This window comes from Callorhinus ursinus, unplaced genomic scaffold, assembly GCF_003265705.2.
Source record: "Callorhinus ursinus isolate GAN/ISIS: 27379988/994484 unplaced genomic scaffold, GSC_fseal_2.0 scaffold12, whole genome shotgun sequence".
Taxonomy (NCBI): domain Eukaryota; kingdom Metazoa; phylum Chordata; class Mammalia; order Carnivora; family Otariidae; genus Callorhinus; species Callorhinus ursinus.
This window is the reverse complement of record NW_027397074.1, coordinates 77702210-77725655: the sequence shown is the minus strand read 5'-3', so window position 1 is coordinate 77725655 and position 23446 is coordinate 77702210. Positions and strand designations below refer to the sequence as shown.

General features: G+C 44.3%; 1 protein-coding gene across 2 annotated transcripts; it reads left to right on the top strand.

Annotated features, from left to right (window-relative positions):
- Positions 1–826: 826 nt before the first annotated feature.
- On the top strand, positions 827–22633 carry MKRN1 (makorin ring finger protein 1). Of its 2 annotated transcripts, none has more exons than XM_025854787.2 (8): positions 827–1171; positions 9270–9398; positions 15968–16197; positions 16627–16853; positions 20045–20259; positions 21029–21139; positions 21707–21845; positions 22196–22633. In XM_025854787.2, the coding sequence occupies exons 1-8, from the start codon at positions 990–992 to the stop codon at positions 22406–22408; spliced, it is 1446 nt and encodes a 481-aa protein (XP_025710572.1). In that variant the 5' UTR covers positions 827–989; the 3' UTR covers positions 22409–22633. The 2 variants fall into 2 exon arrangements, with proteins under 2 accessions (XP_025710572.1, XP_073755385.1); XM_073899284.1 differs by lacking the exon at positions 827–1171 and adding an exon at positions 1429–1461.
- The last annotated feature ends 813 nt before the right edge of the window (positions 22634–23446 follow it).

Genomic DNA, 23446 nt, shown 5'->3' with positions numbered 1-23446 from the left:
AACTGCCTATGGAAAATCATAATTTAATAGGCAGCCCGTCAGGACAGTGGACATTAATAGGGAAATAGGATTATATACATTTTAATTTTCATAGTTTTACAAATGACTCAAGCTGGGATATTTCAGACACCTTATGTTATTATCTGTTCAGTATTGTGTGAAAGAACAGTGCTTTCCATAGACTTACTGTTACAGAGAGAGAAAGCAGGAGCACTAAAAAGTAAATTAGCTTGCTCAAAGGCACATAGCTAGGAATGGGAGAAAGCGGGAGGTGAGGGAGACAAGCTGACTCCAGAACCTGTGCTGGGCTACCATGCTAGTCTCCGGGGTTTAGAGATTACACCGATTGGAGGAATAAGAGAACATTAAGTGTTTACGATGTACCAGGCACTAACCTCAGTGATCGCATGTCCCATAATCCTCACAGCAACCCTGTGAGGGAGGGCCTACTATCATCCCATTGGAGATGAGGAACCGGCTCAGAATGGGTATGTATCCCCGGTTCCTTCAGCTGACCATTGGTACAGTCAGTAAATGGGAAAGTCTGGATTCCAACCCAGGTCCTCTATTCCCGTCCTCCACTGTATCTGCCTCTGCTACCCAGGTATTCCTCTGGGTTAGCACTCTTGAAATGTGGACTTTTTATAAAGTTCCCTAGATGTGCCGCCCAGTGTGGGGGGGGCGGGGGAGCAGTGAGGGTGGGTGCAGCCGGCTGCGCCCGGCCCCTGCCCCGCCCCCGCAGGCGGGGCTGTCTCGTCCGCCAATCAGGATGCTGGGCGCCGGGGTCGAGGGGCGGGCCGCGGGCGCTGCGGCTCCAGCCCGCAGTCCGAGCGGCTAGAGCGCTCGGAGACCCTAAGCGGAGCCAAGAGGAGCGAGCGGGCGCCCCAGTCTCCTTCCCCTCCCCTCGCCTCGCCGCCTTCTCCCGCAGCCGGACCGGAACTATGTGATCCCGGAAGTTCCGGTGCCACTGCTGTGTGGGATAAACAGTAATGGCGGAGGCTGCAGCTCCCGGAACAACAGCCACAACATCAGGAGCAGGAGCGGCAGCGGCGGCGGTGGCAGCAGCCTCCCCCACCCCTATCCCCACAGTCACCTCCCCGTCCTCGGGGGCGGGGGGAGGGGGAGGCAGCGACGGCAGCGGCGGCGGCTGGACTAAACAGGTCACCTGCAGGTGAGGCGCTGCGCAGCCGGGCGCTGGCGCGGGGAGGGGGCCGAGGCCGCGGAGAGGGCGCAGAGGAAGGGGCGGGCGGGCGGGCGGCCGGGGGCGGGCGGAGGAGGGAGCAGAGCGGCGTTTGGCCGCCGCGGCTTCCGCGCCCGCGCTGCGTCAACCCCCGCCGGCCGCCGCGGTGCCGGGCGCGCGCAGCTCTGCTGCGAGGCTGCCGCACTGCCCGCCGCACTGCCCGCCGCACCGCCCGCCGCCCTCCTAGCGCTGGCGGAGCGGCGCGCCGCGTAGAGAGAAAGGTGGGCAGACTCCTCCTCCTTTTCATTGTCGCCAGATCTGCAGCCCCTGCTTGCAGTTCCTCCTCAGGTTCAAACGGAAGGGGGTGCGTGTTCTAGCCTGCAGCCGGCCTCCCTGCTGGCCTGCGGGGCTGGGGAGCGCGGCCGCGGGCCGGGACGAGGTGGCCCTGCTGCCCGGCCTCGGCGCGGTGTCATCCGTTGGTAATGTCTGCTCGCGTCTCTCTCCGCCCCCGCCGCACCCGAGAAGTAGCTTTTGTTATTTCTTCTTTGTATGTTTATCGAGGTTGGCGGTTCTGAGCTTTTGTTTTAGAACCGAGTGCCGGGCTGAGGTCGTCTCCTCCGCCTTAAATTACACGAGCTGCCATTCCCCTCCCGCGGTGAAAATGTTCTTTTGAAATACACGCATCTTACTTCTGAAGGGGGGGAAATGCAGGAGAGCGGTTTTGTTTGGGTTTGGTATGTCTCAGATAGATGTAAGTATTTGAAAAAATAAGTGGATGGCGGTAATAGGTACGTGTGTACGCGTGTAGAAATTGATCGAGCTGTACATACAGGATGAGTGCACTTCTGTGCATTTAATTGAATGTTTTACTTGGATTCCTATAGAAGTGATCATTAGCGACTGGAAGCGTTTTTCTAGCAGTTGAAAAAATCCAACTGGAACGCCAGTTTTCACCGGGGGGGGGGGTGGGATAATTTCTATGCAATACGTAAGGATTCTTACCTATACAGAACTCACTGTCCTGGTGCTAACAGTGATATTAAAGAGCATTCTCTGTTTATATACATGTAAGGCATGAATATAAGCTTATTTTCAGTAGTGGGTTGAAGAAGCATAAAAGCTATTTTAGGTCACTTCTCTTACCAGACGTTTGTAGATCTTAAGAATGGAATCGAGTGCAGTATCTTGAAGAATGAGAATTTTAAAATTCTTGTTCATGAAACAGTTAAGTCCCTATTTACAATTTCTCTTCTGCAGTGCTGCAGTTGATGTATATGTGCTAGTTGGTTCCTTTAAAAATAAAACTAGTGTAACCTTGATATACCTGAATTTTTAGCCCTTCACTCTGCAGTCCCGATCTACCTCTATATACTGAAAATATGTTGCTTGAATATGTGAGTTCTTAACAGGAACTCCATACAAAGCCTTGGTTTTAACCTATCATTTCCAATCTCAATATAGTCTAGCTTTTAACACCCATCACCAACCTGGCATTACCATACTTACCTCATTTTTATCTTGGCAGCTGTAACTTGAACCCAACTTTACAGCAGTGCACAGAATTGATTGTCACTTTCACACTTTCTTCTCTGTTGGACACTTGGCCCTGTTCTTAACTTCTCCTTTTCTAGTCCTCAACAGTATATATAACCAGAATTCAGAATAGCTTACCAGACTGCATTCCTCTTTGCTTGCCTTTAGGATCTTTGAGTTAAATGCAGTATTGTAGATTGTTCTTGACTGGGAATTCATTGCCCATGAACCAATAGATTTATATGTATTTAAAAAAATTTACATAGCTCAGTAATCTAGTATTTTGGAAAGGCATTATGTAAAAGATAACAGGCTTAGACGAACTAGTTTTTACTTGAAAGTTATTTTTCAAAAGTACAGGCTAGTATATCTTGGATTTTAATATTTGACATTGTTTTCTAGGTACGAACATCTAACTAAAATTCTCTTTGGATAGTGAATATGAGATCTTCATTTATTGTGGACCTTGAGCTTTGAGCAGGGGCCCTATTTTGTTTATCCTAAATTGAGTTATCTTTTGGGGACTACCTTATTCAGTTATTCATTAAATAAGTATTAGTGCCTACAACAAGAGACGATGCCCTAGATGTTCAAGGGAATGCAAAAATGCATTGTATTATATTTTCATTGTTTGCTAAATCTCCCTAGAGGAGAATTAAGATTTAAGTGATACACTTTAGTGTTTCTGCTTATTTTCTTCCATCTAGCAGTTTGTTTAAGGCTATTTACTTAGGGCATAGTCCTCTAAGAAGTTAGTTCTTTGGAGGACTTTTTTTAAATTGCTCAATTGATTTTCTTACTGGTTACTATTTATTTCTCAATTCTACCTCATTGTGTTTGATGTCTGCGGCTTAAGAAAAACCTACACCTTTCCCAAGGAACTGTATCATGCTGCCCCCACCAGGCCATTTTTCATATTTTTTTATTGGAGGAATATTATGAAATACGCTATTGCTTTTAGCTTTGAGAGTATAGGGTTAAAATAATACTTTGGAACACTATATCAAAAACTGATGATATAATGTATGGTTAACATAACAATAAATTTTAAAAAATAAAATACTGTCATAACTTGCAAGCTATAATTTTGGATTTAGACACTGCTTTATGGGAGTTCTACAGTGGTAGATGACTGTTCTGGCATTTGAAATAATATCCCAAAACCAAGTGTCTTCATTTTGAGTGTAAAAAATAAAGGAAATAATTCCAGAAAGTCTCTTTCAAATTGCAGTCATACCCATAGTGAAGTTTATTACTTGGAAACTATCTAGTACAGGCTTTTTTGAAGGGGTGGCATTGAAAAAGTTAACCAGCCCATTCATTAAGAAGAATTAATTTGCTACTGACATGTCGATTTGCGATGACACCTACAGTTTTTATTAAATATGTAACTGGTAAGTATTATTTGTAAAGACAAAGAGATAAAAAAAAGCAGAGTAAACCATGGTCCTCAGCCACCAGGAATTTGCAGTCTAGTCTGAAAAATGGTACGTGCACTCCTCAGATTAAGTATCCCAAGTTAAAAAATGCCATAGCCAATGAAGTGGTAAATGCTGAATTAGGTAGCATTCTGTAATTTCTTCTGTCAACCCACAGGCAGGTTGTTGCGATGCCTAGAGGTACTTTGAGGGTATTCGGTTCTGTGTACCCTAGAAGCTATTGTTGGAGTGTTTTGTAATTATTTTGGCAAACGTGCTTAGGTTTCCAGGAGGTACAGCAGTAGGGAGATTTCTAGTCTATTTTATTTGTCTTAACTGGACAATGTCTGGAGTGACATTGCAGTGAAAGCAGGAGCAGGAGGGAGGGTCAGAGGTCATGATCCCAGTGGAGGGATGGAGCCCCGTACCCATCCAAGCTCAGTGGAAGAGTCTGCTTGAGATTCTTTCTCTTACCCCCCATTCCTCTCTCTAAAATAAATGAATTTTTAAAAAGTCATAATGGCCCAGCCTTTTCTCCAAAGGAAGCTTTAGTCTGGGGAGGCTTGGTGGTGGCATTTTAAAAACAAAACTTCGAGGGGGTGCCTGGGTGGCTCAGTCAGGTCACAATCCCACTAAATAAATAAATAAATGGCCTCAATCTTAAAAAAAAAAACAAAATAAGCCCTTGGTTTCATTTTGGGGAGAGAAACTTATTGGGAGAGGTTTGCCTTTTTTTTCTACTTGTTACAGCGCAACACTTTTCACAATCATAATCTCTTAGAGATGGGTTGGTGAGGAGGGATTTCACTGAGAATTGTATTTAATTCTCGATATACCAATAGTGTTCATATCACTGAGGGATAAAAGGCCAAAAAAATAAGCTGAAAACCCAGACCATGCATACCAAACAACCATTTATGTTTAGTATTTGGCAGTAACTAATTAGGGCTTGTATTCTAGCATTTCTTCTTTAAAGCTTTTATTTATTTGACACAGAGACACAGCGAGAGAGGGAACACAAGCAGGGGGAGTGGGAGAGGGAGAAGCCGGCTTCCTGCCGAGCAGGGAGCCCGATGTGGGGCTCAATCCCAGGACCCTGGGATCATGACCTGAGCCGAAGGAAGACGCTTTACTGAGCCACCCAGGCGCCCCTCCTGTATTCTAGCATTTCTGTTGATCCTGAAGTATCAGGTGATTTTTGTGTCTACTTGAATTCCTTCAGTGTTACTGGTTCTGGACCTCAGGAACCTATCTCATTGCTGGGTAATTCTTCTCTGGCTTCATGTTGAGCCAGATAGATACATGATGTAGCTTTCTGCATATATTGACTTTGTCAGGAATAGTGCCTGAAAAGGTTGTTTGTATTCTGGCTATATTAACTACAGTTGATTAAAAACCTTGTGGCGGGCGCCTGGGTGGCTCAGTTGGTTGAGCGACTGCCTTCGGCTCAGGTCATGATCCTGGAGTCCCGGGATCGAGTCCCACATCGGGCTCCCTGCTCAGTGGGGAGTCTGCTTCTCCCTCTGACCCTCTACCCTCTCGTGCTTTCTATCTGTCATTCTCTCTCTCTCAAATAAATAAAATCTTTAAAAAAAAAAAAAAAAAAAAAAACCTTGTGGCATGGGTGTCTTGCCTTAATGGTTTGACTTACTCTTTTTGGATTTATTTATTTGACAGACACAGCGAGAGAGGGAACACAAGCCGGGGGAGTGGGAGAGGGAGAAGCAGGCTCCCCACTGAGCAGGGAGCCCGATGCTGGCCTGATCCCAGGACCCTGGGATCATGACCTAAGCCAAAGGCAGGTGACTGAGCAACCCAGGCACCAGTTGACTTCCTCTCAACTTGATATGTTCCTGTGTACCTCTTGCTAGGCTGGTCATAAATCAATATAGTGAATAAATGTGGTCTGGCAGGGCAGAGTAAAGATGTGGAAGGACATAGCACAAAGACTATGTAGTTACTGACTTACCTTAATTCTAAAAGATTGCTGAAACCTGCTGAAGGTCACATAGCTTCTAATTGACAAAGCTGGAATTTAAAAGTCTCCCCAGTTCTTTTTGTTTAAGATTCTATTTGTCAGAGAATGCACAAGCAGGGGGAGCAGGAGGAGAACCAGGCTCCCCACTGAGCAGGGAGCCCGATGTGGGACTCAATCCCAGGACCCTGGGATCATGACCTGAACCTGAGCCGAAGGCAGACGCTTAATGACTGAGCCACCCAGGCGCCCCTCAGTATCTGTATGTGACTTAAATGATCCCAAAGAAATACTGAAGGTATAGACACTCTTGTGTTTAAAAAGGAACAGTTCCCACTGGGGATAAGACAGTAAACTATTGTGTTTGAGCACTGATACTGTTTCAAAAGGATAACTAACCTATTACCAACTGGATACTTTCCTTACTTATTTACTTGAGTGCAAGAAAGCACAGGGTGAGAGGCAGAGGGAGAAGCAGACTCCCCATTGTGCAGGGAGCTGGAAAGGGGGTTCAATCCTGCATCTCAAGGATCATGACCTGAGCCGAAGGCAGACACCTTAACGAGCTGAGCCACCCAGGTGCCCCTGGATACTTCTATGTACTTTGAAGCAAGATTTTACTGCTGCAGTGATTACAATGTAATTTTCATTGGCTTGTTTATAGTTAGGGGGTGTCTGTGTTGATGTCTTCATTTATGCAGTCAAATGAGCTTTTTTTTTTTTTTTTTTTAAGACACAGGGAGAGCACAAGCGGGGAGGAGCAGAGGGAGAGGATCAAGTAGACTCCCCATTGAGTGGGGAGCCCATTGCAGGGCTTGATCCCAGGATCAGACCTGAGCCGAAGTGAGACGCTTAAGCGACGAGCCACCCAGTGCCCCCAAAATTACCTATTGATAAACAAGTGGTTTAACTCAAAGTTGCCCTGTAGTTGAGCAGAAGTTGACGCCTGGGTTACATCATGGTAAACTTAAAATAACAGTTGAAATTAAATTAGGTCAACTATAGTTCTCTTCCTAGTATATTCTTAGATTTTGTTACGGACTACAAGTCCAGGGCACTTTAGGATATTGGTCATTTTAACTATTTCCACCAACATGTTAGTCTTTTCAAGTGATGTACTGTCATGCAGAAGTTTTCCCTTCTTTGAACAGAAGCTTTCATATTCAATTTTGGGCAGCCTTCTTCCAGGTTCCTTAGGTAAATAAAGATATTTTCTACATATTCAGATCAGTGGGCAAGTGGAGTATACAGTTACTCTAGATAATGGTGACACTCTTGGATATAGTGATGTCATCAGCCACACTTAGGAAATATGTACTTTTTCCTTCAGGTGCCTATGTGGCTAGTTGTGGCCTGCCAAAAATAAACCTTCATTTCTCTCTGCTCAAGAAAGAGACCAGTAAAGGACCAAAGAATTAAAAAACCCTGGGGTGCCCTGCCTGGCTGGCTCAGTCACTACTAGAGCATGTGATTCTTGATCTCTGGTTGAGGGTTCAAGCCCCACATTGGGCATAGAGTTTACTTAAAAATAAAATCTTGGGGAGGGGGTAAAAAAGAACCCTGACAGAAGTCAGTGATGGGAAGATGGAGGATGGTCGTGGTGGTTCTACTCTATGCGATCAAAAAATGACTATCACTTCTAACCTAAATGTAGATTGCTGCTTGCTCTACTCATCCCCCTCCATCCCCACTTCCTGATTTTAGTAGGTATGAGGTGTTTATTTCTAGCAAATTCCCAAATGGTGCTAATGGTGCTATTCCAGGTCCTACTAAGGCATACTCTTGATACTTGCTTAGGAAACTGCTAGTTAGGTACACCTGTAATCCTCTAAGGCTGAGGAGCAGTAGTCTGCTAACCAAAGAACATACGGTGATTTCTCTTTGCCTCTATGTTTGCAGCAAATTTGGTTATATTTTCACATGTGGATTTTACATCAAGTTTTAAGAGGACTCCATGCCCAGTTTGGAGTCCAGTGTGGGGCTTGAACTCAAAACCCTGAGATGGAGAGATCAAGAGTTGCTTAAGGAGCTGAGCCACTCAGGTACCCTTCGCGTGGCTTTTCAAGCATTAAAATGGTTTCTTTTTTAAGATTTTATTTAGGGGTACCTGAGCGGCTCCAGTTAAGTGTCTGCCTTTGGTTCAGGTCAGGGAGCCTGCTTCTCCCTCTCCTACTACCCCCACTTGTGTTCCCTCTCACTGTGTCTCTCTCTGTCAAATAATCTTTAAAAATTTTTTCTTTTTTTTTTTTAAAGATTTTATTTATTTGAGACACAGAGAGGGAACACAAGCGGGGGGTGGGAGGGGAAAAGCAGGCTTCCCGCCGAGCAGGCCTAGGTGGCTCAGTTGTTAAAGCATCTGCCTTAGGCTCAGGTCATGATCCTAGGGTCCTGGGATTGAGCCCCACATTGGACTCCCTGCTCTGTCAGGAAGCCTGCTTCTCGACCTCTCCCACTCCCCCTTCTTGTGTTCCCTCTCTTACTGTGTCTCTGTCAGATGAATAAATAAAACTATTTTTTTAAAACCTTTGAGAGAGCACTATATAGGGAGCGCAAGAGAGCAGGCAAGAATCGGGGGCAGAGGCAGAGGGAGAAGCAGGCTCCCTGCCGAACAGGGAGCCCAACATGGGGCCCAGTGCCAGGACCCTGAGATCATGATGACCTAAGCCGATAAGGCAGACCCTTAACTGACTGAGCAACCCAGGCACCCCTAAAATGGTTTCGTGAAGTAGTGAAACATGCAGTAGTCTTACCCATTCTGGTCTAAATTGTTTCTTGCTTCTTTATCTTTTTTTTTTTTTTTTTTTTTTTTACAGAAAGAGCTGCCATTATGGCTAACATTACTACCTCCCTAGGACTGTGGAATGAGAACTGTGGTCAAACTTAACCCTGTAGAGACCAGATTAGATGACCTCAGAGTTGAAATCTAATTTGGTGCACATATGTATAGGCAGTCTTCCTGTGGTACCATAACGGCTAATCTCCTCATACAGTCTTACACTGCTTGCTGTTGTGTTCATTTCACATGTTTGGGTAGAATAGCATATATTGGGTATATTACTATACAGCACTAGGATATTCCTACTATTGGTGTGTTAGTGGTGGAGTACATTGGTCATGAATTCTTTTAGGACTGTCTTGAACTTTGTGGTTCTTTTTCTCACAGGTATTTCATGCACGGAGTTTGTAAGGAAGGAGATAACTGTCGCTACTCACATGACCTCTCTGACAGTCCTTACGGTGTAGTGTGCAAGTATTTTCAGCGAGGATACTGTATTTACGGAGACCGCTGCAGGTAAGAATTGTTCACAGATGAGTTTGTTGAGAGGTGGAGTGGAAGAGGGTGAGAAGAAGAGTAAAATACATAATTCCAATAGCTTTATAAATAGGTTTAAGATAAATGCTTTGAAAAAGTACTCCTTAGTGTTAGTACACTTACAAATCTCTAACTTAGAGGGTATGTATTAATACTTTTTTTTTAAAAAATGAGTTTGTAATGCAGTAATTCGAGGAGCCCTTTCTGCAAACCTAGGGATAAGGTGTGGAGAAAGTATGTCTGTATATCGCATTTCCTTTTTAGGACTAAGAATGATGTGCATATCTCTTAATAATGAAATAGGAGAGAAAAGGGCATCGTAGGCATTTGGAATAGTGTATTAGGTTACTACCTAGAGAGCTTCTCATTGCTTATCATTCAGTGTCAACTTTCCTGAAACCCTTCAGCTTGCAACTAAGCTTAGATTTAGAGGAAATACTCAGGAATGTGTCTAGTAACCATCAGAATGTTAAGAACTAAAAGGGATTCATTCTTTAATCTCTATCATTATTAATTGAATTGGCACCCTAATCTTGTTACGTGGCGATTCAGCAGCCGTGGCTTGTGCTTAGAAATAGGTGGAGGTTTTATTTATCTTTCCAAGTCGGAAAAGAAGTGTTCTAGTTACCTGTTGATTGGGGCAGCCTGGGTGGCTCAGTTGGTTAAGTAAGGTGCCTTGCTTAGGTCATGATCCCAGGGTCCTGGGATGTAGCCCCACATTGGGCTCTCTGCTTAGCAGGGAGCCTGCTTCTTCCTCGCTGTCTGCCGTTCCCCATGCTTGTTCTCTCTCTGTCAAATAACCAATTAAAAAATAGTTACCTGTTGATGTTGAACAAATTACCCCGAGATTTAGCAGCTTAGAAATGATAAAACATCTCCCAGTTTCTGGGGGTCTTGTTTAGCTGGGTGGTTTTAGCTCCAAGATTCTAGAGGTTGCAGTCAGGAATTTGGGCAGGGCTGCCATTATCTGACCTCTCCCTCAGGGGCTTGGAGGATCACTCCTAAGGTGGAGAGAGACCTTAGTTTTTTACCAGTTGGACCTCTCCTTAGGGCTGCTTTAGTGTCCTACTTGGTTGCTATCTTTCCCCAGAGCAGATGATTGGAGAGCGCCAGCAAGGACACATCCACAGTGCCTTTTATGACCTAGTCTCAGAAGCCCTGCACTCACTTCCCGCTATACTCTTCATTACAAGCAAGTCACTAAATCCAGCCCATGTTGAAGTGTTCAAGGGGAGAGAGATTGGGCCCCACCTTTTGAAGGGAGGCTTGTCAAAGAACTGAGGACATACTTTAAACCATCATATTAGGTAAGACATTTGGGGAATGTCAGCCAGTTTTAGCATTCTACGCCATATGCTTAGAATTCAAAAGGCTAGGAAATTATTGATGGGTGGGATATAAATGTTCAGTCATCCCACATTCATTTTATTAGGAAATCTAGTAAGGATAGAGAAAAATAGATTTTTCTTCATGTGACTTTTAAGAGCTCAGAAATGGAACCTCTGAGTTTAAGTCCTTTTGCTCTCAGCTAATTTTTTTCATTGCAGTATTACTGGGAAGGGGAAAATGACAAACCCCAAAAAACTCGACTGCCAGGCTTATCAGTCACAGTATGAAAGGGGGGGTTGGTAGAACGCCATCCTACTGTATGGTCTCTTGCAGGTTTTCTAGGCCAGCTTAATTGTAGGGGAGCCTGGTTCTTTGCCTAAACAATCAGCCGAGAGTCTTTGTACACTATGTGCAGGGAGAGAAGAAACAAATGTCAGGAGTGGGAGGGGAAACTAGGGTGTCCAGCAGAGAGAAGTGGAGAGTATGCTGTGTGATAGGAGGGGGCAAAGTATGGCTGGGTAACAATCGGCTTCCTCTTCAGAAGAGGGACTCATCTGATTGGACCATATAGGTGGGAAGAGTGAAAAATAACTGTAAGAAACCCAAGCTAAGGCTGAGGCCGTATGTGTTAGCTTACTTTTCAGGTTACTTCCCCAGCCCTAAATGGCATTTAGGCATTCCATATTCTCCTTGGGAATAAGTATGGAAGCGCATCCTCAACATAACCCTGTAATCAGTGGACTTACTTGTGGGAGACCGAGGTCGAAGGCCAGGGAGTGAGGTGGGTGCCCTGTTTTGGTGAGGCCCTGACATTGAGGCGGTTTCAAGTCACCTGATAACTGCTTTTTTTCTTTAAAGATGCAGCTCCCTCTTTGGCCAGTGATCTGATTTGAGCTAGGTTTAGATCTCTCAGGTTGAAATGAAAGGAATTAGGGAAACCTATTATTAATAGTTGGCCTGAAGGGAAGCTTTGGTGGTAATTGGGACAGACAGGCTGGAAGATTTACACCTACTTTTTCACTCTTAACTGTGTAGGGATCTTTTTATACAAATTGGCCACTGCCCAGAGATTTCAAATATTGAACGCCTCATAGAGGTAATAGTTTCTTCAATGAAAGATGATGTCCTAATGCCAACAGTTCACAAATGTTACTGCATCCATGCTTCATGAAGGTGGCACTGTTAACTTAGGCCAGTTCTTCATTACTCAGAACTGTTAAACACATTGCATGACCTCTAACATCCTTTGCCCCCACTTACTCAGTGCCATAAGAATGCCCTCATTGTTGATGAACACCCAGTGGAGAAAGAGTATTGCCTTGGTTGACAACCATTGCTATGGTAGGTCTTGTTTCCTGTGGAGGGCTCTTTCCCTCTGGACCCACTGAATCCCGTAAATTAACGTATTTAGATTTATTTATTTGAAAGAGCACATAAGCACTCTGCCCAGGAGATCCTAGGAAACCCAAGACCATGACCTGAGCCGAAACCGTTAAAGAGTCAGATGCTAAACCTATTGAGCCACCCCCGGTACCCCATAAGTTAAAATTTTAAAGACAGAGCGCCTGGGTGGCTCAGATGGTTAGGCATCTGCCTTTGGCTCAGTCATGATCCCGGAATCCTGGGATTGAGTCCCGCATCGGGCTCCCTGCTCCTTGGGAGCCTGCTTCTCCCTCTGTTTCTCACTCTCTCTCCCTCTGTCTCTCATGAATGAATAAATAAAATCTTAAAAAAAAATTTTTTTTAAAGACCGGTACCAGACCTTGGAATGATTGGGGGTCGGAAGTAGCCAACCAGAGGGGAAAGCATCTATCTACTCTCAAAGATGGAAGAAAAAGTGATTTCAGTTTCCTTACATAGAAATTAATACTATACAGAGTATCTGCAAAGATGTGAAAGAAAAGCCCAGGGCGCCTGGGTGGCTCAGTTGGTTAAGCGACTGCCCTCGGCTCAGGTCATGATCCTGGAGTCCCTGGATCGAGTCCCGCATCGGGCTCCCTGCTCAGCGGGGAGTCTGCTTCTCCTTCTGACCCTCCCCCCCCATGTGCTCTCTCTCTCAAATAAATAAAATCTTTAAAAAAAAAAAAAGAAAAGCCCAATATTGGTTTCAGTGTTGTCTCAGTATTGCTTAACACTTTGATTAAAAGGATCACCAATTCTGTGATCTAAATCTTAAAAGAATTAATTTAATCATTACAAACACAATCATTATGGACTCTGAATCCAGTAGATGTTAGTCCTCTTAAGTAGGAATTGGCAGGCTTCGTTTGTACAGGGCCAGATAATGAATATTTTGGCTATGGAGGCCATACTGTTCTTGGTGCAATAGCAGCTGTAGATAAGCTGATGGATGTGGTGTGTTCCCATGAAACTTCATTGAGACGCTAAAATTTGAGTTCATTTTTCAACCATTTAAAAATACTGAAACCAAGAATACAAGTCCGTTGCTGTCTCCTGAATTACACAGTTAAAATTGCCCACAGAAATGGCCTGTAAAAGAAATTGTCAATGGGGAGCCTGGCTGGCTTGCTCAGTATCAAAACCATTTTTAGCTCTAGCTCTGGGTTTGGCCTGAGGGTCATAGGCTGGATTGATCCCTATTCTTAAGAAGGTCCATGCTTCATTGAACCATATTTCTAGTAAGCACCTTTTGGTTTCTCTCTCACTCAAATAGTATATAAAAGACAAGAACGAGCACACAAGTTGACAGAGTGGCAGGGAGAGGGAGAGGGCTCCCTGCTGAGCAGAGAACCTGATGTGGGGCTCAGTCCCAGGACCCTGGGATCATGACTGAGCCACCCAGGTGCCCCTAGTAAGCACCTTTCAAAATGCATCTTGCATCCTTGCTTTGTTAGGATTTTTTTCTTAAATGGACTTTATCTTTCCTAGTACCTATGGACAAATCTTCACTTCAGAATCATTTTTATAGATCTATTCTGCACTAAAGGATTAACTTAGGCTAAATAGGCAGATTGATTTTATTTTTTTTAAAAGATTTTATTTGAGAGAGAGAATGGTAGAGAGCACGAGAGGGAAGAGGGTCAGAGGGAGAAGCAGACTCCCTGCTGAGCAGGGAGCTCGATGGCGGGACTCGATCCCAGGACTCCAGGATCATGACCTGACCCGAAGGCAGTTGCTTAACCAACTGAGCCACCTAGGCGCCCTAGGCAGATTGATTTTAAAAGTTAATAGTCATTTTTTTTTCTTAGCACAACTGGTGGAACGGGAGGCAAGGGGAGAAGCAGGCTCCCTGCTGAGCCAAGGAGAAGTCAGATGCAGGCAGATGCTTAACCCACTCAGCCACCCAGGCATCCCTAAAAGTTAATACTCAAAATAGATTATCATTTGTATTCAAGGACCCGGTTTTATTCATTAAATTTGACCCCTCAGTAGTTTTTTTTTTTTTTTTTAAAGATTTATTTATTTTGAGAGCAAGCCTTGGGGATCAGGGAGAGGGAGAGAAGAATCGAAGCAGGCTCCACACCCAGCCTGGAGCCCAAGGCGGGCTCTTATCTCACGACCCCCAAGATCATGACTTGAACTGACTGAGCCACCTAGGCACCCCAGATGATACAGTTCTTAATGCATGGCATGTGTTTATTACTAGATGTTGCTCAAAAAATTGAACTGTTTGGTTCCCCGGGTGGCTCGGGCTCCCTGCTCAGTTAAGTTAACCCTGCTCAGTTAAGTGTCTGTCTTTGGCTCAGGTCATGATCCGAGGGTCCTGGGATCCAACGGGGAGTCTGCTTCTCTCTCTCCCCCCAGTAAAATCTTTAAAAATGCTGTCTAATACAGTAACTATACCTGTGCCACTTGAACACTTGAAAATAAGACTAGTGCTGGGACCAACAAACTGGTTGTACATTTAAGTATAAATAGCTATGTGGTCATTGGTTCCTGTCATACAGAGAAGCTTAGAGTCACATTAGAACACCACTTGACAATTTTTTTTAAGGTTTTATTTTTTAACAGCGAGAGAGGGAACACAAGCAGGGAGAGTGGGAGAGGGAGAAGCAGGCTTCCCCGCTGAGCAGGGAGCCCGATGTGGGACTCGATCCCAGGACCCTGGGATCATGACCTGAGGCAAAGGCAGACACTTAACGACTGAGTCGCTCAGGCGCCCACCACTTGACAATTTTTTGACAACGAAATAAGGTGTGGTGCAAGTGCATACTCCCAGTGGTTTCTGCTGTCAGCTTGCATGATTCAGGATTCCAGTCTGGAATAAAACACACTGGGTTTTATAGCTGATAGCAGTTACTTGGACGGCAAGGGAAAGTAGGTTCCCTAAAGCTTAAGAGTAGGAATATGAAGGTTTGAGATGGTAGAATACAAGGGTAAATATAAGCAAATGTTTGCAGTAATCTAAGGGATGGTGTGTAGTTAGCCTTTATTTTAGATGGAAATACATACACTGGTAACACAGCTGGCCCATGGTTAGGATGGCCCAATTAATCAATTTGCAAGACCTGCTAGATAATGTGTACTGTAGGTTATGCCAGTTCAGACTGACTGTATCATGTATCATTAATTTATTGTGTCTGAATGAATGTCTGAATTGTGTGTATTTTGTTGGGCGGGAAGTTGGTTCTTGAAGGGAATAGCTGGAGATGTGTTTTAATAATTTTACATATGAAAAGGAATGAAAATATAGGGTAAAGATTTGAAAAGTTATCAGGTCAATGACTCGATACAGGAAAAGAATACATATCGTATATTGTAAATACAGTCTCCTGTTTAATATTGTGAACATTTTAACATAACGTGTTAAAGTGTTCTACGTTTCCTACTTGAGTTTGAGGGTCAGCCTTGCTTTGATCAATCTTCGGTGCAGGGTCTCTTTAGCAGAGTTGCCATGGAAACCGTGAGACTCCAGATTCGAGTGGAATTTAAGGGATGATAGATGGTCATCTGCAGGGGTGGGCAAACATGGCCTCTAGGCCAAACCTGGCTGAAGACTCTAGTTTGCCGACTCCTGGTCTATGACCTTGCTAGTCAAGAGTCCTTGGGCCAGCAGTATTTCCTGTGGGGGCTTGATAGACATGCAGAATCATGGGCTCTGCTCCAGACTTAGAAATTCCAGATCTGCCTTTTAACAATTCCCAGGTGATTCATAGGCATGACATTTTGAAAACAACCCAAGGACAGGATCAGGGAATTCATACCCCAATTGGGGCTGCTGGCTAGACAGTGACTGCTGACTTCGAATTTTTTTTTAGGTATGAACATAGCAAGCCTTTGAAACAGGACGAAGTGACTGCTGTAGATCTAACTGCAAAATCATCCCTTGCTGCTTCCTCAAGTCTCTCATCAGGCGTTGGACCAGTTGTTGAAATGAATACGGGCGAAGCCGAGTCAAGAAATTCAAACTTTGCAACTGTAGGAGCAGGTTCAGAAGACTGGGTGAATGCCATTGAGTTTGTTCCTGGGCAGCCCTACTGTGGCCGTAGTGAGTATTTTGAAGACTAAAAACAACTTAGGGTGCTGGGCCATAGCCTACCAGTGAGCAGGTTTTCACAACCTTCCTGCTTCCACTCTTCATATTTAGCCTGAGTTAATACTCTAAATTGGATTACCTAAGACTTACCGATGGAGTGAAAGAAACTTTTTGAATCCCAATGAATTTAGAATGTTTCGAAAAATACCGAAGCCTCTTTTAATCAGTGCAATCGCACAAGAAATCATAAGTTTTTATTTTTCCCCAAACAAGCAGCATTAGAAAATTGATCTTTGAAGAGTGAAGGGATTAGTTCAATAGACTTGGAGTTTAATTGAAGTTCTTCTCATTTTTTTCTATTCAGTTAGGTTCTCAGTTACCTTGGTTCATATATCTGCTTTACCCATTTTGGACCTTTACTACCCTCTTAAACACTTTCAGCTGCCCCTTCCTGCACTGAAGCATCCCCGCAGGGCTCAGTGACCAAGGAAGAATTGGAGAAAGAGCAAACAGCAGCAGAAACCAAGCAGCAGCTTTGCCCCTATGCTACGGTCGGAGAGTGCCGGTACGGGGAGAACTGTGTGTATCTCCACGGAGACTCCTGCGACATGTGTGGGCTGCAGGTCCTCCATCCGACTGATGCCGCCCAGAGATCGCAACATATAAAAGTAAGTCTTCAGGGAAGTATTCTGTTAATCCATGTGAGACTTCTTCGAGAGATGCACGTCTGATTGGTATTAATATATTAACATACTTGTGCAGCCATTACCACAGTTCCCCTGAAAAACTTCATGCCCCTTAGCTCCATTACTGTTTGTTCTGCCCTTCCCTGCAGTTCCCTGGCAACAACTAATCTGATCGCTGGACTGGCCTGTTGTGGAGATTGCATATGAATGGAATCCTATGTAGCCTTTTGTGACTGTCTTAAACATTAGCATAATGTTTTCGAGGTTTATTTGTGTTGTAGTGTGTATCAGTACTTCCTTTTTTTCGCTGAATAATAATGCACTGTATAGCTACACCACATTTTGTTTTTCCATTTCATCAATTGAAGGACTTAGGGATTGTTTCACCCAGTGGCTTTTGGGAATAATGCCATGAGCATTCATATGTAAGTTTTTGTGGGCATGTTTTAAGTTAGAGAGTAGAGTTGCTGGGTCATCTGGTAACTCAGTGCTTAACATTTTGAGCAATGCCAGACTTCTTGCACAGTGAGTACACCATTTCACTTCCCCAATCACGGTGGATGAGGATTTCAGACTATGGTTCTTGCAGGTGAGAATAGGAGCAGGAGGGAGGGAGAGGGAGAAGCAGGCTCCCTGCTGAGCAGCAAGGACCTGTATCATGGCCTGAGCCGAAGGGAGACCCCCTAACCCACTGAGCCACCCAGACACCCCCAAATTATGGTTTTTAAGCCCATTTGCAGTATGTTTTTTGAGACACTTTTTTTATATACAAATTTTATATTTACTGGAGCAACAAATTTTGCTTCTAAATTACGTAAAAAAATTAGTGGGTTGTTGGGTGAAGCATAATATAAGAGACATGATTGAATCCTACCTTCACGACATGTTGGCTACATGAATTGGAGCAGGTTAAATCCCTGTAAGTCTTTCAGCTATATATTGGGTATTGGCAGAAGTGGTGTCTTTTTTTTTTTTTCCCCTTTTTAGTAGTGTCTCTTAAGGAATGTAAGAGCTTTCAGAAAATAAAATATTAAAATATTGTAGTTAGTGTAACTATGGGTGACTTTTTTTTCCTTATAATTAGCATGTTTAAATTTAAAAAGTGTGTGTTATGTCATTCAACCTCGCTTTTTAAAAGTTTTTATTATGTTAATCAACATACATTATATCATTAGTTTTTGATGTAGTGTTCATGATTCATTGTGCATAACACCCAGTGCTCCACGCAGAACGTGCCCTCTTGAATACCCATCACCAGACTAACCCATCCCCCCACCCCCTCCCCTCTAGAACCCTCAGTTTTACAGATCTGTGATTCAACAGCCCTGCACAATTCACAGCGCTCACCATAGCACATACCCTCCCCAATGTCTATCCCCCAGCCACCCCATCCCTCCCACCCCCACCACTCCAGCAACCCTGTTTCCTGAGGTTAAAAATTCCTTGTATCAGCGAGGTCATAGGATACATGTCTTTCTCTGACTTATTTCACTCAGCATAACACCCTCCAGTTCCATCCATGTCGTTGCAAATGGCAAGATCTCAATCCTTTTTATGGCTGCACAATATTCCACTGTGTATATATACCACATCTTTATCCATCTGTCGATGGACATCTTTGCTCTTTCCACAGTTTGGCTATTGTGGACATTGCTGCTACAAACATCCAGGTGCACGTACCCCTTCGGATCCCTACATTTGTATCTTTGGGGTAAATACCCAGTAGTGCAATTGCTGGATCGTATGGTAGCTCTATTTTCAACTTTTTGAGGAACCTCCATACTGTTTGCCAGAGTTCAACCTCACTTTTAAGGAGACTTGATGTCCAGTGTGGGGCTTGAACCCACACCTATGAGATCAAGAGCTGCACGCTTCACTGACTGACCAGTACACCCCTCTTTTTACAGATTTGAGAGAGGAGGCAGGGGGAGAAAGCATCTTAAGCAGACTCCCTGCTTAAGTGCAGTGTCACACATGGTGCTCAATTTCAGAACCCTGAGACCAGAACCTCAGCCAAAATCCACCAAGCCATCCAACCTCTTAAGTTTAATCTCTATACCCAACATTGGGCTTAGACCCACAACCCCGAAATCAAGGGTTACATGCTCTTCTGAGTAGGCAAGGTGCCCCCATAATTCTTAATAGCCCCAAAGTGGAAACAACAAAATGTCCATCACCCGATGAATGGATAAATAGTGGTCTGTCCCTGTGATGGAATATTACTCAGCAATAAAAAATAAAATACTGATACCTTCTACAGTTTAGATAACTTTGAAAATATGCTAAGTGAACAAAGCCTGTCACAAAAGGACACATTTAATATGAAATGCCCTGAATAAGAATAGCCACAGATTAGGGGCGCCTGGGTGGCTCAGTCGTTGAGCATCTGCCTTCGCCTCAGCTCATGATCCCAGGGTCCTGGGATTGAGCCTCGCATCGGGCTCCTTGCTCAGCAAGAAGCCTGCTTCTCCCTCTCCCACTCCCCTGCTTGTGTTCCTCTCTCGCTGTCTCTAATAAATAAAATCTTAAAGAAGAGCCGCAGATTAGTAGCTGACAATGAAGTGGGGGAGGGGTCGGTTTCCGGTGAAGTGATTTCCTTGCTTGTTTGTATGGGGTGGTTCTTGGGGTATGTGAACACATTCTAACACTGACTGGTTTGATGGTTGCATGACTGCATCTACAAAGACCATTTAATTGTACCCTTTAAAGGAATGAATCCTATGGTATATGAAGTATCTCAAAGCTGTTTTTTTTTTTAATGTAAAAATTAGGTGTTCACTAATAAATGTTAGCTTCCTTCACCCTCACTTGACACATTGTAAATTAAGACCTTAATCTTAATTACATTTTCCATTTAGAAACCAGAAGATCAACAAGCTTAGTATGAAAATCTGTCTATCCTAACATGGATCATAACATGGAGGGTAGCGAAGATTGGGTGATTCCCCCTCCCCCCATTTCTGAAGTTGAGGTCTTAGTTTGACTCTAGTGATAGATGTAAATATGTAGAATGTCTGTCCACCTATATTTGTGAACAAAGCCGCTTTTCCAGTCAATTGGGAACATCTTTTCAGTTAACTATTGATTCTTTGAACTCAGTCATTAACTGTCAAGTTGAAGTCTTTCATTATTCAGTGACTTGATTACGCTTCTTATCTCTCCACCTTTTCTAGTCTTGCATTGAGGCCCATGAGAAGGACATGGAGCTCTCATTTGCTGTCCAGCGCAGTAAGGACATGGTGTGTGGCATCTGCATGGAGGTGGTCTATGAAAAAGCCAACCCCAGTGAGCGCCGCTTTGGGATTCTCTCCAACTGCAACCACACTTACTGTCTCAAGTGTATTCGCAAGTGGAGGAGTGCTAAGCAATTTGAGAGCAAGATCATAAAGTGAGACTCCTCCCCAATCTTCGTTTGTGCTTTCTATTTTGGGGAAGAATTTTAGTATCTTGTGCCAACTTTCAACCAGATGGACCGCATTTAAATGCATGCATTTTATCTTGAAACGGGGGTATTCTAATTGGAATTTCTTCTTTGTATTTCAGCTAGCTTCTAGGTTAGTTGGTATATCTACTTTTATTTGAATGAGGAAACCCTGTGTATCAGTTAGTAGAATCTTCGTGCTTTTTCTGAGGAGACTGTTTAATGGATTAGCCAGTTTAGGCTCAGTGAACAAACTTAATCTAGCTCTGAATGTATGTTTCCTGACGTTTTACATTTTCCACTTTCCTATTCCATCCATTAAGCTAGCCAATAATCCACCATCCTTTAAAGATTGTTCTCATAACTGAACAAAAACTACATATAATCTAAACAGAGCAAAGTTACAAGAAATAAATTTATTTAAACGAAAGAAAAAGGAGTCCGTGTGAAATGTCTTCTTTTGTTCTGTTTTTGTTTTTTGTTTTTTTGTTTTGTTTTTTTAACAGAAGTTAACTCTTTTTGAGTGAACTGGCTAGCCATTGAGTTGGTTTAAGGAGTTTGTCTTGCTTCAAAAGAAATGGTCAGTTGTGTGACAGTGTGTGGAACCCTTTCAGGAAATGCCCACTTGGCTTTCAGTTAAGTCTTTTTAAGTATGGAGGTGACGCACCAGGGTGTGTCCTTGAAGAGTGGGCCTGTCACGGGGGATGTGCATTGCAGCCTGTTCATTGTTTCCCAGGTCCTGCCCAGAATGCCGGATCACATCTAACTTTGTCATTCCAAGTGAGTACTGGGTGGAGGAGAAAGAAGAGAAGCAGAAACTCATTCAGAAATACAAGGAAGCAATGAGGTATGAGCACTGCAGCCTTTTCTCAGGCTAAGATCCCAACGTAGCTTGGGTTCTCTTTGAAAAGAACAGTGCTGCATTATATACTCCTACCTCCTTCCTACCCTTTCTTTGCCTTCCCAGTACAGTTTCTTTTTGTCACCCCTGATAACACTTACCCGTTGTGTACCTTGCTATAACGCAGTCCTTGGGGTGCATGCCCAGAGACTGGGTTATAACGAAGTCTGCTCTAATAGCTGAAGCCCCATGAGTGGGTTCCAACCTCATTCTGAGTCCATGTTGCAGTTGTCCTGTGTGCTTGTGTGTGGGCTTCTAGAAGATTTCTCTCTCTGCTGGATCTGCGGGACTGGAGCTGTTACGAACAGCACAGACTTGAACAAAGTATCTTTCTGTAGTTGGTGCTTCATGCATTAGTACACACATGTTTAAGAACACACCTTGGGGCGGGCTGGAAACAGTCATGGTAGTTCTGTCACTACCTGTACTACCTGTTTAAGGAAATACCGGATGATAGTCAAATACAGACCTGAAATCCACTGTGAATAAGGGTTGCGATATTTTCCTTTCCAGCAACAAGGCGTGCAGGTATTTTGATGAAGGACGTGGGAGCTGCCCATTTGGAGGGAACTGTTTTTACAAGCATGCGTACCCTGATGGCCGTAGAGAGGAGCCACAGAGACAGAAAGTGGGAACATCAAGCAGATACCGGGTAACTCTCGCTGTTTTTTTAAAGGAGGGGAAATGCCACGCTATCAGTTGAGTCCCACACAGATTGGGGCCGGGGAAGGAGATTAACACTCAGGTCTGGGAGTGAGACTGGCGGATGAAAGAACGGCAACCTCAGGAAACTGGGAGGGAGAGGTGAGGAAAAGCTAGCTCTTAAAGCTCTAAGTAAGCGGTTTGCCTCAAGTAACCAGAGGGGAGGAATTGGTAAAGTCAACCCTAAATAAGAAGTCTGGTTCGTCATGCCCTCTGGTGTGCTGGACGTTTTGCCTTAGAAACAACAATAGAAGATACTACTCGACAGTGCCATCCCTATCATGGCCTTGTTTTTTACAGGCCCAACGAAGGAACCACTTCTGGGAGCTCATTGAGGAAAGAGAGAACAGCAACCCCTTTGACAACGAAGAAGAGGAGGTTGTCACCTTTGAGCTGGGCGAGATGTTGCTTATGCTTTTGGCCGCAGGTGGGGACGACGACCTGACAGACTCTGAAGACGAGTGGGACTTGTTTCAGGATGAGCTGGAAGATTTTTATGACTTGGATCTATAGCAGCTTGACGTGGCGGGTGAACTGGTCTGCTGAGCCTCAGACAGTAGCTGTCCCCTGAGGTGGGGTGGCAGTGCCCGAGTTTCTCTCCTAGGCAGGCCGATCAACTCCAGGTGCTGTCGTGATCCTACTTACCCAGGGCCTGTCTCAATCCCTCACCTTTTCCCAAGGAGTGTGTTTTTTTTCTCTGTTAAAAAAAAAAAGTTACAAAAATAAATCTTAAAGCTAGTTTTTTTGTAACATGAATTTAACTGTCAGACAGTTAGCGTAGGTCTGTTGCGTCATCTGTTTTCCACCAGATTGACACCATTCTAGGGTAGCGTTGATGGACTCTCCACACTTACCGGGGGACCCCAGGTTCAAGAACAGCATTGGCCCTGCTTTGGGGTACAAGATAGAGGTGATGGTGACGGATCTGCACTGTGGCACGTAGCCTGCCACAGACTTACGAGGTGGATACCCGAGGTTTCTGGTGAACTCTGCACATCTGTGTTTTTAAATTTGTTCCTTACCCCAAAACCCCCACTGTGCACCTGTTCTGTGGTTTGGTCTCTTGTTGAATTGCGCACAAGTCATACTACTGGGTAACCAGAACCAGGTGCAAATGCATTGAGGTTTTTACTGTGTTTAGCACGATAGGAAAGTTGAGAAGGAACACGTACAACAGATGCAGTGGCCACGTGAACAGCCAAGCTGGAAGCGGACTCCCGGGGGCTGATGGACTTGGTGTGTGTGAGTGTGTGAAAAGCTTCTCATCCCTGCATAGATGCTGTGTTCTTAGCCTTAGTGGAAAAGCTTTGGTTTAGCGGTTTCAGCCCTGTATGGCACATAGAGTGTGAAGGGCAAAGCAGGATATTGTAGCTGTCAGTAGATCGGTACTCTAGCTCTAGAGAAACGGGCTTAGCCACAAGGGTCACCTGTCTGCTGGTCCCAGTCAGTAACACAAACCAGGGCTCGGATACACAGTTGTATTTAATATTTTAGGGTCTCCCAGCCTCTGCAGCCCAGGCACTTTTGGACAAATATTTGTCCTCGTTTGAG